General features: G+C 44.2%; 1 protein-coding gene across 2 annotated transcripts in view; it reads left to right on the forward strand.

Moving 5' to 3' along the window:
* The window catches only part of LOC138800750 (protein mono-ADP-ribosyltransferase PARP15-like), a 45,680-nt gene that overhangs the window by 997 nt on the left and 29,050 nt on the right, over positions 1-15,633 (forward strand). For both annotated transcript variants that reach the window (XR_011364514.1, XM_069982689.1), the window contains exons 2-6: positions 2,443-2,648; positions 3,740-3,799; positions 5,090-5,227; positions 6,657-6,719; positions 9,906-10,076. Coding sequence is in view for 1 of the 2 variants with exons in the window: in XM_069982689.1 (XP_069838790.1) it covers positions 2,498-2,648; positions 3,740-3,799; positions 5,090-5,227; positions 6,657-6,719; positions 9,906-10,076 (583 nt within the window). In the remaining variant the exon portion in view is untranslated. The remainder of the gene's footprint in view (positions 1-2,442; positions 2,649-3,739; positions 3,800-5,089; positions 5,228-6,656; positions 6,720-9,905; positions 10,077-15,633) is intronic.

A 15,633-nucleotide genomic window follows, 5' to 3' on the forward strand; every position in this document is an offset into this window, starting at 1 on the left:
CTTTAGTTATTGGTGTAGGTATCTTATTTCTTTCTCTGTTCATTGATGTTGTTTTCTGTACATTCTTGCTGCATTAAAGGAGAAGTCCAGTGAAAATTATTATTACAGTATTGTATTGCCTCCAAAAAGTTATACAAATCACCAATATACACTTATCACGGGAAATGCACATAAAGTGTTTTTTCCCTGCACTTACTACTACATCAAGGCTTCACTTCCTAGATAACATGGTGATGTCACTTCCTGGATAAAAATGGTGATGTCACTTCCTGGATAACATGGTGATGTCACTTCCTGGATAACATGGTGATGTCACTTCCTGGATAACATGGTGATGTCACGACCAGACTCCCAGAGCTGTGCTGGCTGTGGCTACTGGAGAGGATGATGGCAGGGGGACACTGAGGGACACAGGGCACTGGAGGGACACTGAGCATCCCTCTGCCATCATCTTCTCCAGCAGCCTCTCCATCACCATGTTATCCAGGAAGTGACATCACTATGTTATCCAGGAAGTGAAGTCTTGATGCAGTAGTAAGTGCAGGGAAAAAAGCACTTTATGAGCATTTCCCGTAATAAGTGTATATTGGGGATTTGCATAACTTTTAGGGGCAACAAAATACTCTAATAAAAAGTTTCACCGGACTTCACCTTTAATATAAAAGACAGCTTCTCTTCTATGTGCACTGTTTTGTTCACTTGCGATGTACCTTGCTTATATTTCCATGTACTGTTTGTTATCTATATAACTAAAAATAACAAAAAATAAAAATGCCAAGGTGTTTTTGGATCCTCTTGCCTAACAACAACAACAAAACAACATGGTTTAACCCTTAGAGGACCGGGCCAATTAAAATTTTTGCGTTTTCGTTTTTTCCCTCCTTGTGCTTAAAAGGCCATAGCACTTGCATTTTTTCACCTAGAACCCCACATGAGCCCTTATTTTTTGCGCTACTAACTGTACTTTGAAATGAATGGCTAAATTTTTTCATAAAGTACACTTGATTGCGCATATGCGACTTTTTGATCATTTTTTATTACAATTTTTCTAGATTTGATGCGGGATTTTTTTGCGCTTACGCCGTTTACCGTGCGAGATCAGGAATGTGATAAATTAATAGATCGAGCGATTACGCACGCGGCGATACCAAACATGTTTATTTATAACATAGGAAAATGGGAGGGGGCTTTTTTTTATTAATAATGACATTTTTTTTTTTACACTTATACTAGAAGCCGCCCTGGGGTTAGGGTTATTCTCCCTGGGGTTAGGGTTATTCCCCCCGGGGTTAGGGCTATTCCCCCGGGGGACTTCTAGTATAAGTGCACTGATCTCTCATACAGATCTATGCTGCATAGATATGCAGCATAGATCGATGAGATAGGCACATTGATTGCTTCCGGCTACTGCAGCCGGAAGCAATTGAGTGCTGAGCTGGGATCAGCGCCATTACGGCGCTGACCACGGAAGGGGTAACATGTGTGGATCGCTCCTCCGGGACAACGTCCCGGAGGAGCGATCCACCCCACTAGACACCAGGGAACGGCTGCATCAAGCAATCGGATGCAGCTGTCAACATTGACAGCTGCATCCGATTACTTTGGACCATTACTTCGGACCATGCCCGCTAATAGCCGCGGTCCTGGGCTACGAGCGGCACCCAAGACCGCGGCTGTTCAGAGCGCGGCTGCCGCGGACTGGCCTCGGGACCCCGCCAGAAGGCATTTTCATGACGTAATCACAACTGTCCCGGCTGATGGACTGGCCGCTCAGCTAATCTGTCTGCCCCTGTCACTGACTGGCTGAGCAGCCAGTCCATCAGCTGGATCTTGATGTGTAAGTACTGGAGATCTCGGAGCCCAGCGGGGGTCATGAGGCCGGTCCCGCTGCTCACCGCAGGTACGGGGAGAGGTAAGTTCATACTCCTGATTGAATTCGCCCCTGCTGGCTGGTGAATTTTAACTTCTCTTTAATAGTATTTCTATCTATGATCCTATCTGCTCCAGTCATATGTATCCCAAAACAGTATCAATAAAAACTAAAGCTACTAAAAACTATTATACACCACAATTATATTTTATGCACAATACAATATATGATGAAATGAAGGGTCCCGGTAATAAGGTAATTTTGTCCCACAAAAAAAGCCCCCACAGAGCTCTGCCAATAGAAAAAGTTACTGCCATAATAGCACCATTCACACATACACAGCTCAAGTGAATAGAGTACTGATAAGTTTCAGCTAAAGGAAGTATAAATGGGGGAAAACCCAGTGACTCAGAGGTGAAGTGCTAGTGGTTTGCTTCCTTGTTTTCTGGACATCGCCCAGACAAGTCGTGATATGTATAAGTGAAAGCTGCAAAAGTTTTCATTATACAATGGCTGTATACAGTATATATATATATTTGTTCCTGCTCATATTGTTTTTTATACTTTTTCAGATAATGTTTTCAATAAGCAACAAATAATTGTGTTATATCAGTGAAAGCTGCCACCATGGACGATCTAGTGGCCATGAGCGATCTAGAGGCCAGCAACGATGTAGCGGTGAGTGAAACATCTCTGAAGAAGAAAAAGGGGAACATTGTTGGTGAAAGCACAGACGCCATGATAAACCAAAATAGTGCAAAACTGGACCGCAATGCTGGTAAGAAGCCCTAATAAAAGAAGAAAAAATGCTCAGCAGCCTTAGAATACATTCACACATTAGGCAGTGTGCCCATATCAGCAGACACTTCAGGCAAAGTGCTGACATCAAGAACCGAGGGGGGGGGGGGGGCGGTTGTTGCATGGTCTGCCACCATGAAAACCAAGCCAGACTTTTTTTCCCCCAACTTTGGCCTAACCCATTATACCTCAACCTTAAAGCGGCTCTATACCCACAATCTGACCCCCCCAAACTGCTTGTACCTTCGGATAGCTGCTTTTAATCCAAGATCTGTCCTGGGGGCTGTTCGGCAGGTGATACAGTTATTGTCTTAAAAGACAACTTTTAAACTTGCAGCCCCGTGCCCAACGACCGTGGCCTAGATTGTGTATGCATTAGGCTGGCACAACCTCTCTGTCCCTCCTCCCCGCCCTCTTCATCATTAGGAAGATTGGCAGATTGTCTACTATTCATCACCTGTGTCAGCTCGGCACATGGGCTGGATCGTTAAGGCACCTGTGCAATGTTCAGCATGGAGAAAATGTTCCAGTGGCATTCCTAATGAGGAAGAGGGTGGGGAGGAGGAACGGGGGGTAAGTGCAAAGTTAGATACCCTAAGCCACACCCGTTGGGCATGGGACTGCAAGTTTAAAAGTTGTTTAACAACTTTAACAACAATAACTGCATCACCTGCCGAACGGACCCCAGGGAAGATCTTGGATTAAAAGCAGCTATCCGAAGGTACAAGTGGTTTGGGGGGGGTCAGATTGTGGGTACAGAGTCGCTTTAACTGCTCGTCTGCTCATCCCTAGTTGTTATCACTAAATTCACTTCTCAAAACTGACAACAAGCAAGCATTTTCACACCATGGGGGATATTTACCAAACATGGTGTAAAGTGAAACTGGCTCAGTTGCCCCTAGCAACCAATCAGATTCCACTTTTCATTCCTCACAGATTCTATGGAAAATGAAAGGTGGAATCTGATTGGTTGTTGGGGCAAGTGAGCAACTTTCACTTTACACCATGTTTGATAAATCTCCCCCACGTACTTACTATATCACTGATAATTATATCATTTTTAACTTTTAGGTGCATTAAAAGCATGTTCCAATGTATGTTCCAAAATGAAGAAAGAATGTAAAGGCCTAGGTATGTTATTATGTCAGCCTGCCCTGTATATTCCAGTATACCAGTGCCACTGTGCAATGAATTAACACTCTGGGGGAGATTTATCAAGACTGGGGCACTTGTACGCCAGTCTTAAATACAGCCCAACCCCCCTTATATTGAATTAACGTGTGGGTCCAAGTCTCAGGTTCACACTGCATTTTCTTTATCCATTTAACATATACGTTTTATGGGAAAAACGGATGCAAAAAAAAACGGATGCAATTGTGTGCCATCCGTTTGGATTAGAGATGAGCGAACCGGGTTCGGGTTCGAGTCGATCCGAACCCAAACATTCGGCATTTGATTAGCACTGGCTGCTGAACTTGGATAAAGCTCTAAGGTTGTCTGGAAAACATGGATACAGCCAATGACTATATCCATGTTTTCCTCATAGCCTTAGGGCTTTATCCAAGTTCAGCAGCCACCGCTAATCAAATGCCAAGTTCGGGTTTGGATGGACTCGAGCATGCTCCAGGTTCGCTCATCTCTAGTTTGGATCCATTTTTCAAAAGACTTCCATTATAAAAATAAAAATCCGTTTTTTCTAATGTACACAAAAATTAGTAACCAATTAAAAACGGATACATTGAACGGAGAGGAAAAACGCAGTGTGAACCCAGCCTTAGTAATGTTCCTGGTCTGGGGTCTCAAATACTGTAATGTAGGGTATGAGTCTAATAGTCTATGTGCTCCTATACAACTTTCAAAAATTTGCGAAGGAATCAGGAAGTAAAACGAGGGACGTGATTTGTTTGGCCCAGGGCAAAAACAGGTCTTAGTATGTGACTATATGTAAGTTTGCATAAGTGTTTGTGTGTTCAGGAATGTAATGGGTGTTTGTAGGTGGCACATTGATTTAAAGTGATAGTTCACCCCAAATGTTTTTTTTGTTTTTGTTTTTCAGATTAACTGCTACCAGAAAGTCCCAGAGATTTGCAATTTACTTCTATTTACAAATCTCTGCCACTTTCATTTTGATTTAAATAAAACATTTTTTGGTAAACAACCCCTTTGAGGAGGGCAGGGATAGTCACTTAGCAGGGGAGGGTACCAGAGGAGCTTAGACAGGTAAGAATGACTTCTTTATTATTTTTAACATAACAGCAGCACTGAGAATGGAGGGCCATAGACTTTAATGCTAATCAGAATCGAAGCGGATTTCACTGCAAAACTTACTGCAGGAAATCTGTGAACATACTCTTAAATGAACGCCTGAAATAATTTTAAGATATTTTTTTGAATGAGTAACCAACAATTGTGTTATACCAGTGACAACTGCCACCATGAGCGTTGAGCAAAGCATAGTGGTGTGTGAAACATCTGTGAAGCTGAAAAAGGGGGACATCACTGCTGAAAGTACAGACGCCATAATAAACCTGAGAAATGCAAAACTGCACCGCTATACTGGTAAGGAGAATAAACAACAACAACAACAAAAAAGTTGGAGCCTAATTGTGTTTATTGACTCATTAGGTATCAAAATATCTTTGTAAGTTGCGCCACTAAGGTCTGACCAAACGTTTTAAAATTATACCAATACCACAGGGATGGTACTGTTGAGGGTAGGGCGTGCACTGTCTATAGATCGTCCCCAACTAAAAGCAAGGAATTACAATATAGATACAATATAGATTTAGAACCAAGCTTGACCCAAACTTACCATGTAGATATGCTACCAGATCTGAACTTTCAACATTGACACAATAACAGAACCAAGCTTCTTACATGAATAGTAACAGAACCAAGTTTACTATATATGTATAGTAACTGAACCTTACTTTCTTGCTATATTGCTATATTTGTATGGTAACAGAACCAAGTTTTCTACATTTGTATAGTAACAGAACCAAGTTTTCTACGTATGTATAGTAACAGAACCAAGCTTTCTACATATGTATAGTAACAGAGCCAAGCTTAATATCTATGTATAGTAACATAACCAAACTTGACTGCATAGGGTTCATTCACACGCGAGTATCATTTTCACTCTGCAAATTTGAGTCTGCAATTTTTCATCCCCAGGCCATGTTCACATGGTGTAAAAGATTGGCCATTTCGTGAAGCAGCCGCTCTCTGAAAAGATCAATCTGGATGGTACTGCAGATCTTTATGGCCGTAGAGTTCTGATGTGGGCGCATCGGCGCGTGCCCGCATCAGAACTTCCCATAGCACACTATGGAGCGTGCGGTCAGAGCCACTCGCTCCACAGTGTGCACTGACATGGTTTTCTACGGCCACTATTCAATGAATAGCGGCCGCAGAAAACTAACATGTCAGTTCTTTGCGGCGCCGCTTGGGATCCCGGCCTGGAGCATATACTATGTGTATACTCTCTGGCCGGGATCCCATAGATGCGTAGCTATTCGTACAAAGTACGGCTGTTGTTGACGATTGCAACAACAGCCGTACTTTTATGCTGTGTGAACATAGCCCCAATCTGTAAAATTTCATCTGTATTGCATACGTCATTTTTGCTGACTTGCAAAAATGAAAAAGTGTACTTAATAATAAACTAGTCACTATTTGCGGATTGCGGATCCGTACTATTTTGCGGATCGCATCTGCAAAAATACGGATCCCATAGATTTCCATTGATGTGTCTGTGGAGGAATTACAGTCCACAGTAAAGCCTGTTTTTGTTTGCAGCATGGATGTGTGAATGGGGCCATTAAAATACATTGACAACATTTTCTGCCCGTATGTGAACGTGTGAATAGGGCCTTAGATATGCCACTAGAACCAAGCTTAGCTCATTGATATGCTACCAGATCTCAGCTCACAGCTGTCAACCTGTGTTTACTATAGCAATACCAATTATATAATTTTTAACTTTTAGGTGCATATAAAGCCATCCTGGATGCCGCAGGCTCTGAAGTACAGGATGAATGTAAAGGCCTGGGTATGTCATTATGTCATCTTACCCTGTACTGTACATCACTATATTTTATTGAGGTGTGAAAAAATTATTGCTGGGGAGACTGGTTTTCCTGTGTAAGGGTGGGTTCATACTAAGGAATTCTTGCGGATAATGTCCACGGAATTCTGCAGTCTGTCCACGCGCACGGCCGCGCCTTTCCGCCGGCTCCATAGTCACCATTCTATGGGCCGCCGTATTCCGTTATCCGCTGAAAGAAGTGACAGAAGTGACTGAATTCCTCAGTATGAACCCACCCTTATGAATTAACATTTTCACTGCAGTTCTGACAATGCTAATGAAGTCAGAGTTGTGTGATGGTTTTATTTTGAAAATTTCTTAAGTTTTTTTACTATATTACCTACGCACATATATATACATATGAACTAAATTCCCCGCCACCCTGAAGGTCGACCCTGCTTCCTTGGACCAAATATCTAACCTAAAATTACATATCTTAAGTAGAAGCATGCAATGGTGATTTCCTCATCTCAAACAATTTACGGAAAGAAAAAGTCAACAACAGTCAATAAATGTCAATATCTCAATAACTCGCCATGCGGCCTTGAGCATCAATTCCAGCTTGACAACGATGTCTCATGCTGTTTACAAGTTGACTTTCAGGCATCCCACATTTCTTCAGGTCACTGAGGTTCTGGGGCTGTTAGGCTTGTGTTGTCAGACTTAGGCACAATGACTGGATTAAAGCAACTCTGTACCCACAATCTGACCCCCCCAAAACCGCTTGTACCTTTGGATAGCTGCTTTTAATCCAAGATCTGTCCTGGGGTCCGTTCGGCAGGTGATGCAGTTATTGTCCTAAAGAAAAACTTTTAAACTTGCAGCCCTGTGTCAAATTGGCATGGCCTAGAGTGTCTATGCCCTAGAATTGCGACACCCCTCCGCCCCTCCTCATCATTAGGAACGCCCCTAGGCAGGATTTTTCCTATTCCTCACCTGTCTGAACACTGCACAGGTGTCTTAACGATCCAGAACCTTCTAGGGGCATTTCTGGCGATGAAGAGGGCGGGGAGGAGGGAGGAAGGGGTGTCGCAATCCTAGGACATGGGTACCCTAGGCCACGCCAATTACAGAGTACAGGTACAGAGTCGCTTTAATGACGTTATTCAAGTAGTATGGGCTTGTCAATTTACCATTCACAAAGTATAGGGCAGTTCTGTAGACTAGATATACCTGCCAACACTGTAACACTACAACCACCATCACGAAGGCTTGTCTGGTGACACCGGTGACTGATGCATACTACTCTCCTTGATGTCTCTATCATTGGCAGCCAAAATTTCTGCTCAGCCTGAATTGACTTTCATCAGTGAACAACACTGAGGCCCACTAGTCCCTCGTCCAGCATAGATGTTTCCTGGTCCATGCAGGATGATGACATTTTGACAGTGGTGGTGTTACGGTGTTCGCAGGTGTGTCTATTCACTACAGAACTGGTGTCCTCTTCTTCCAAACTTCCGCTGATGTGCTGTGTAGACAGGAAATGACCGCTCATCATAGCCTGAATAGAGATCTATACTGTCTATGCTGAGTTTTCCAAGTCAAGAAGTAAAGTTACAAGAAAGTAACTACCAGCCAACGCTGCATGAATTGTTGCATGTTATTCTACAACATTCCTTTTTCAAGACCAGGGTTGGAGAAATTGCTCAAGGGAACCCTGACATTGCTGTCCTCTATTAGGCCTCTGGTCAGAGACAGTGCTGATTTGCACACACACACATATATATATATATATATATATATATATATATATATAGTAAGAGAACCAAGCTAACTACATGTCTATAGTAACATAACCAAGCTTACTATATATGTATGGTAACAGAACCAAGTTTACTACATATGTACAGTATAGTAATAGAATTAAGCTTAGCTTACTACATACAGTATGTATAATAACAGAACCAAGCTTTCTACATATGTATAGTAACAGAGCCAAGCTTAATATCTATGTATAGTTACATAACTAAGCTTGAGTACTTAGGGTCTATTCACACGTCTGGGTTTTTTTTTTATCCGCAAATTTGAGTCCTCAATCTTTCATCCCCAATCTGTAAAATTCCATCCGTTGGCTTCCATGTCGGTGATTGTGATCCTGTGATCCGAACCCGAACGTTCGGTATTCGATTAGCTGGGGCTGCTAAACTTGGATAAAGCTCTAAGGTTGTCTGGAAAACATGGATACAGCCAATGACTATACCCATGTTTTCCACATAGCCTTAGGGCTTTATCCAAGTTCAGCAGCCACCCCTAATCAAATGCCGAAAGTTCGGGTTCGGATCGACTCGAGCATGCTCCAGGTTCGCTCATCTCTAGTCTAATTGGACTGTGATCCCCTTAAGTATAGTAGTAACTCAGAGAAACCAAACTATGTATTTATACTAAATTGCCTCAGAGCTAAATCAGTTAACCTACTCTCTGCAGTGATCTTACAGGGAAGGTGACCAAATCACTTAGATGACTAGTTGCCACCCCTCTTGCAGTCTTGCGCCCTGCATTAAAACAAATGTTAAGACATAACTTCTATGGTATGGAAGCTGCAACAAAGATCAATAGGGTGCACATGGGAGCCATATCAGCACAGATAGGTTCCCTTTAAAAAAAATTTGTGACAGAAAGGACATAGACAACAATAAACAGGACCTGTTCTACTGACACATATGGGAAACATTACTGGGCATACTAAGCGAGATTTCAAAAGATCTTTCCACAGGGAGGGGGAGGCTGAGCTGAGAGCTTCACTTATTGTATTCTGTATCTACTGGTGTTACCTTTCACCGTAATTCTGCACACATTTCTTTACAGCAGCCTCCTCTTATCATCGGAAACAGAACAGGAAGTCTCGGCTTAGCTTTAGGTCTAGTGGTGGGAATGAAAACTGCTTTGGTATAGAAAAAAAAAATCAACCATCGTTTGCAGCAATACCGATGGTTGCATACCAATGGTGCCACATCTGTTACATGCCGCACCTATTGATTTCTACCTGGAAACAATTAAATAGCTGGGAATGGATTCCTCTCTACACCCCATTCTTGCCAGTTGCAGCATGGTTATTTTTATTCCTTTGTTCGCAATTTCGCAGATCTGTCATGGATCCTCTCGAGCCACAATGCAAGTACAGTAGTTATAACATATCTATGTGTTTTTCAGCCACACTCCCCAACGATGGCTATGTTGTGACTTCGCCGGGAAATCTGAGGTGCCGCAAAATAATTCATCTGATTGACAGACGAGAAAACATTGTTGCCTCTGTGATAAAAGCTCTTAAAGTCTGCGATATTTACAACATGGCGACTGTCAGTCTCCCAGCAATGGGAACAGGTAAATGATGTTCATCCAAGCTTAAAGGGGTATTCCTCAGGTAAAATACATGCTGAATCATCCCTCCTCCTGGAGACTAACAATTTCTTTCATACACAGTTTTATCTTTTCACTCTCCTTCCCCTAATTCAGAGCCTGCTACTTTCTGCTGAATACACAGAAAACATTGTGTGAGCTGTTCACTCTGTCACCGCTCCAAACTTCCTCTTCCCCCCTCCCTTCCATGATGGCTCATGTAAACAGCCCCCTGACTGGCTGTCTGCACTCTGTGCAAGGGATTATCCATAATCCCTAGTGCCCATCCAATCAGCTGCAAACCCCTCTGTGATGTCAGCACCCCCCCATATAAGGTGATTGGCTTCCTGGAGGCGGCCAGTCGGCTGTGTATAGTGGAGAGTAGTTTGCAGCAGCAGTTAGAGCAGAGAGAGAAATACAGGGACTTAGGGACAGAGAGGAGGGAGGATTGTGGGTGGTTTTCTGTGGGAGCAGTAAAGCCATTGTCCAGTATACCAAGTCACTGGGTGACTGTTGTTCATTCTACCAAGTCACTGGGTGCTGGGTGTGTATTATAGGAAGTCACTGGGTGCTGGGTGTGCATTATAGGAAGTCACTGGGTGCTGGGTGTGCATTATAGGAAGTCACTGGGTGCTGGGTGTACATTATAGGAAGTCACTGGGTGCTGGGTGTGCATTATAGGAAGTCACTGGGTGCTGGGTGTGCATTATAGGAAGTCACTGGGTGCTGGGTGTGCATTATACAAGTCACTGGGTGCTGGGTGTGCATTATACAAGTTACTGAGTGCTGGTTGTGCATTATACCAAGTCACTGGGTGCTGGGTGTGCATTATACCAAGCCCCTGGGTGCTGTGTGTGTGGTGTACGCCAGATGTGATGTCATATTGGAGGAGCGGCCGGTCACTTGCTAGATGGTAAGGTGTAACGCCGCATCTGTGGTGGTTGCCGAGATACAGCCGGACCTTGGGATGTTGTCACGTGATGCCAGTGCCTGGTGGGCACACATATGTGATGTCACACCTGCTTTTATTTTACAAGGCCAGTTGTACCCTTTTCCCCTGTGGTCAGTGTCCTGCCGGGTTGCAACTGGGTTCCTTGGGATTATGTCACAGATGGCCAGAGTGATATAGTGACCCTCCCGGATAGTAGGACCCGCCACCCACATAAAGGGGAGAATGTCCCAAGGTTGCGGTGTGCTGTGTCGGTTGTTTCCCTGAATAATCACAGAGTTTCTGGTTATAGTTAAGTCGGTTTACTACTTGTAAATGTGCAGCAGGTATTACAGAATAGACAATATAAGGTTTCTTTAGATAAAGTCACTGAGACACACTTGACAAAGTTCCAATAAATACTTGAAAATAGAACAACCAGATCTGTAGTATAAGTGCAGTGCAGGATATAGTCATGTTGGTTGAGTTGTATTGAGCGATACAAGAAATAGAGTAGCAGAGAGGAGGATGCTGTGAGAGTCTCTACCCATGTAGTACTGTGCTCTGCCGGGATGTTGGAGGATGAGGAAGAATACTTAGAAGAAGAATACGAAGAATAAGAAGAACACCTGTGCCCGTGTATTGACCTTTGACTTTAGTCTTCACACCACCTTATGCCCACTAGACTCGGCTGAACCTTCCTAATTGGTGACACAGACCCCAGACCTTGTTACCTGGGATGAGCGGAATGCTGAGGGTTCCCTGCTGACACCTGTGCTGCAAGACAGTGTTCCTAGGCTTACTGCAACTTTGCTCTGTCCGGATAAGTTACTAGCTCTTTGGTTCTATTGTGGATACTCTCCTGCTGTGTGACTTCTCCTTGTCCTCGGCGTGGGTTGAGGTTGTCTCTGGCTTGTCCTCTCCTAAGAGGAGTTTAACAATGCATAGTACTTTGCAGTGTAACTACTGAAGAAGTTAGAAACTGTGTGCTGTCTTGCGTCCTTCCCATGCAGGGCACTGACTCAGACTGACCCTTGGGGTTTGGGGATCTGGCAGAGGGCCAGGGCCCAGATAGGACCACTGTGGAGAGCTATCTAGCAGGTGTCCTTCCTCCACATCGTCTAGAACAAAAAGACCTAGCTCCTCCTCCACCCATGTGACTTACTTCCTCCCCAGCGTGTAAGATGCGCTGTGAGTGGGTGAAAGAGTGCAACAGAAGAAGAAAGAGAGGAGATAATAGGACAGAAGAAAACAGAACTCATACTGGTCTACAGATTTAGGTGACATATAGAAAACAGTAACCCTTTGCAATCCTTCAGCTGTGCAGCTTCCATATACATATACAGGATATAGCTACATCTAGTGGTGAAATTTAGTACTACTTTCATCACCATAATAACACAAAGGAGGAGATTTATCAAAGGATGTAAAATTTAGACTGGTGCAAACTGCCCACAGCAACCAATTACAGCTCCTCTTTCATTTTACCAGAGCTGAAAGCTGAGCTGTGATTGGTTGTTGTGGGCAGTTTGCACCAGTCTGAATTTTACACCCTTTGATAAATCTCCCCCAAGAAGTACAGACTTTTGTGAAGGGTGTATGCAACTGCAACACCCCTAGTGGGACACCACAGGTGTGCATTATACTAAGTAACTGGGTGCTGGGTGTGTATTATACCAAATCACTGGGTGCTGAGTGTGCATTATACTAAGTCACTGGGTGCTTGGTGTGAATTATACAAAGTCACTGGGTGCTGGGTGTGCATTATAGAAATTCACTGGGTGCTGGGTGTGCATTATAGGAAGTCACTGGGTCCTGGGTGTGCATTATACAAGTCGCTGGGTGCTGGGTGTGCATTATACAAATCACTGGGTGCTGGGTGTGCATTATACAAGTCACTGGATGCTGGGTGTGTATTATACCAAGTCACTGGGTGCTGGGTGTGCATTATACAAATCACTGGGTGCTGGGTGTGCATTATACAAGTCACTGGATGCTGGGTGTGTATTATACCAAGTCACTGGGTGCTGGGTGTGCATTATACAAATCACTGGGTCCTGGGTGTGCATTATAGGAAGTCACTGGGTGCTGGGTGTCTATTATACAAATCACTGGGTGCTGGGTGTGCATTATAGGAAGTCACTGGGTGCTGGGTGTGTATTATACAAACCACTGGGTGCTGGGTGTGTATTATACAAGTCACTGGGTGCTGGGTGTGCATTATAGGAAGTCACTGGGTGCTGGGTGTGCATTATAGGAAGTCACTGGGTGCTGGGTGTACATTATAGGAAGTCAGTGGGTGCTGGGTGTGCATTATAGGAAGTCACTGGGTGCTGGGTGTGCATTATAGGAAGTCATTGGGTGCTGGGTGTCCATTATAGGAAGTCACTGGGTGCTGAGTGTGCATTATACAAGTCACTGGGTGCTGGGTGTGCATTATAGGAAGTCACAGGGTGCTGGGTGTGCATTATAGGAAGTCACTGGGTGCTGGGTGTACATTATAGGAAGTCAGTGGGTGCTGGGTGTGCATTATAGGAAGTCACTGGGTGCTGGGTGTGCATTATAGGAAGTCATTGGGTGCTGGGTGTCCATTATAGGAAGTCACTGGGTGCTGAGTGTGCATTATACCAAGTCACTGGGTGCTGGGTGTGCATTATACAAATCACTGGGTGCTGGGTGTGCATTATAGGAAGTCACTGGGTGCTGGGTGTGTATTATACAAACCACTGGGTGCTGGGTGTGTATTATACAAGTCACTGGGTGCTGGGTGTGCATTATAGGAAGTCACTGGGTGCTGGGTGTGCATTATAGGAAGTCACTGGGTGCTGGGTGTGCATTATACAAGTCACTGGGTGCTGGGTGTGCATTATACAAGTTACTGAGTGCTGGTTGTGCATTATACCAAGTCACTGGGTGCTGGGTGTGTGGTGTACGCCAGATGTGATGTCATATTGGAGGAGCGGCCGGTCACTTGCTAGATGGTAAGGTGTAACGCCGCATCTGTGGTGGTTGCCGAGATACAGCCGGACCTTGGGATGTTGTCACGTGATGCCAGTGCCTGGTGGGCACACATATGTGATGTCACACCTGCTTTTATTTTACAAGGCCGGTTGTACCCTTTTCCCCTGTGGTCAGTGTCCTGCCGGGTTGCAACTGGGTTCCTTGGGATTATGTCACAGATGGCCAGAGTGATATAGTGACCCTCCCGGATAGTAGGACCCGCCACCCACATAAAGGGGAGAATGTCCCAAGGTTGCGGTGTGCTGTGTCGGTTGTTTCCCTGAATAATCACAGAGTTTCTGGTTATAGTTAAGTCGGTTTACTACTTGTAAATGTGCAGCAGGTATTACAGAATAGACAATATAAGGTTTCTTTAGATAAAGTCACTGAGACACACTTGACAAAGTTCCAATAAATACTTGACAATAGAACAACCAGATCTGTAGTATAAGTGCAGTGCAGGATATAGTCATGTTGGTTGAGTTGTATTGAGCGATACAAGAAATAGAGTAGCAGAGAGGAGGATGCTGTGAGAGTCTCTACCCATGTAGTACTGTGCTCTGCCGGGATGTTGGAGGATGAGGAAGAATACTTAGAAGAAGAAGAATACGAAGAATAAGAAGAACACCTGTGCCCGTGTATTGACCTTTGACTTTAGTCTTCACACCACCTTATGCCCACTAGACTCGGCTGAACCTTCCTAATTGGTGACACAGACCCCAGACCTTGTTACCTGGGATGAGCGGAATGCTGAGGGTTCCCTGCTGACACCTGTGCTGCAAGACAGTGTTCCTAGGCTTACTGCAACTTTGCTCTGTCCGGATAAGTTACTAGCTCTTTGGTTCTATTGTGGATACTCTCCTGCTGTGTGACTTCTCCTTGTCCTCGGCGTGGGTTGAGGTTGTCTCTGGCTTGTCCTCTCCTAAGAGGAGTTTAACAATGCATAGTACTTTGCAGTGTAACTACTGAAGAAGTTAGAAACTGTGTGCTGTCTTGCGTCCTTCCCATGCAGGGCACTGACTCAGACTGACCCTTGGGGTTTGGGGATCTGGCAGAGGGCCAGGGCCCAGATAGGACCACTGTGGAGAGCTATCTAGCAGGTGTCCTTCCTCCACATCGTCTAGAACAAAAAGACCTAGCTCCTCCTCCACCCATGTTACTTACTTCCTCCCCAGCGTGTAAGATGCGCTGTGAGTGGGTGAAAGAGTGCAACAGAAGAAGAAAGAGAGGAGATAATAGGACAGAAGAAAACAGAACTCATACTGGTCTACAGATTTAGGTGACATATAGAAAACAGTAACCCTTTGCAATCCTTCAGCTGTGCAGCTTCCATATACATATACAGGATATAGCTACATCTAGTGGTGAAATTTAGTACTACTTTCATCACCATAATAACACAAAGGAGGAGATTTATCAAAGGATGTAAAATTTAGACTGGTGCAAACTGCCCACAGCAACCAATTACAGCTCCTCTTTCATTTTACCAGAGCTGAAAGCTGAGCTGTGATTGGTTGTTGTGGGCAGTTTGCACCAGTCTGAATTTTACACCCTTTGATAAATCTCCCCCAAGAAGTACAGACTTTTGTGAAGGGTGTATGCAACTGCAACACC

This window comes from Dendropsophus ebraccatus, chromosome 9, assembly GCF_027789765.1.
Source record: "Dendropsophus ebraccatus isolate aDenEbr1 chromosome 9, aDenEbr1.pat, whole genome shotgun sequence".
In the NCBI taxonomy this organism is placed as follows: domain Eukaryota; kingdom Metazoa; phylum Chordata; class Amphibia; order Anura; family Hylidae; genus Dendropsophus; species Dendropsophus ebraccatus.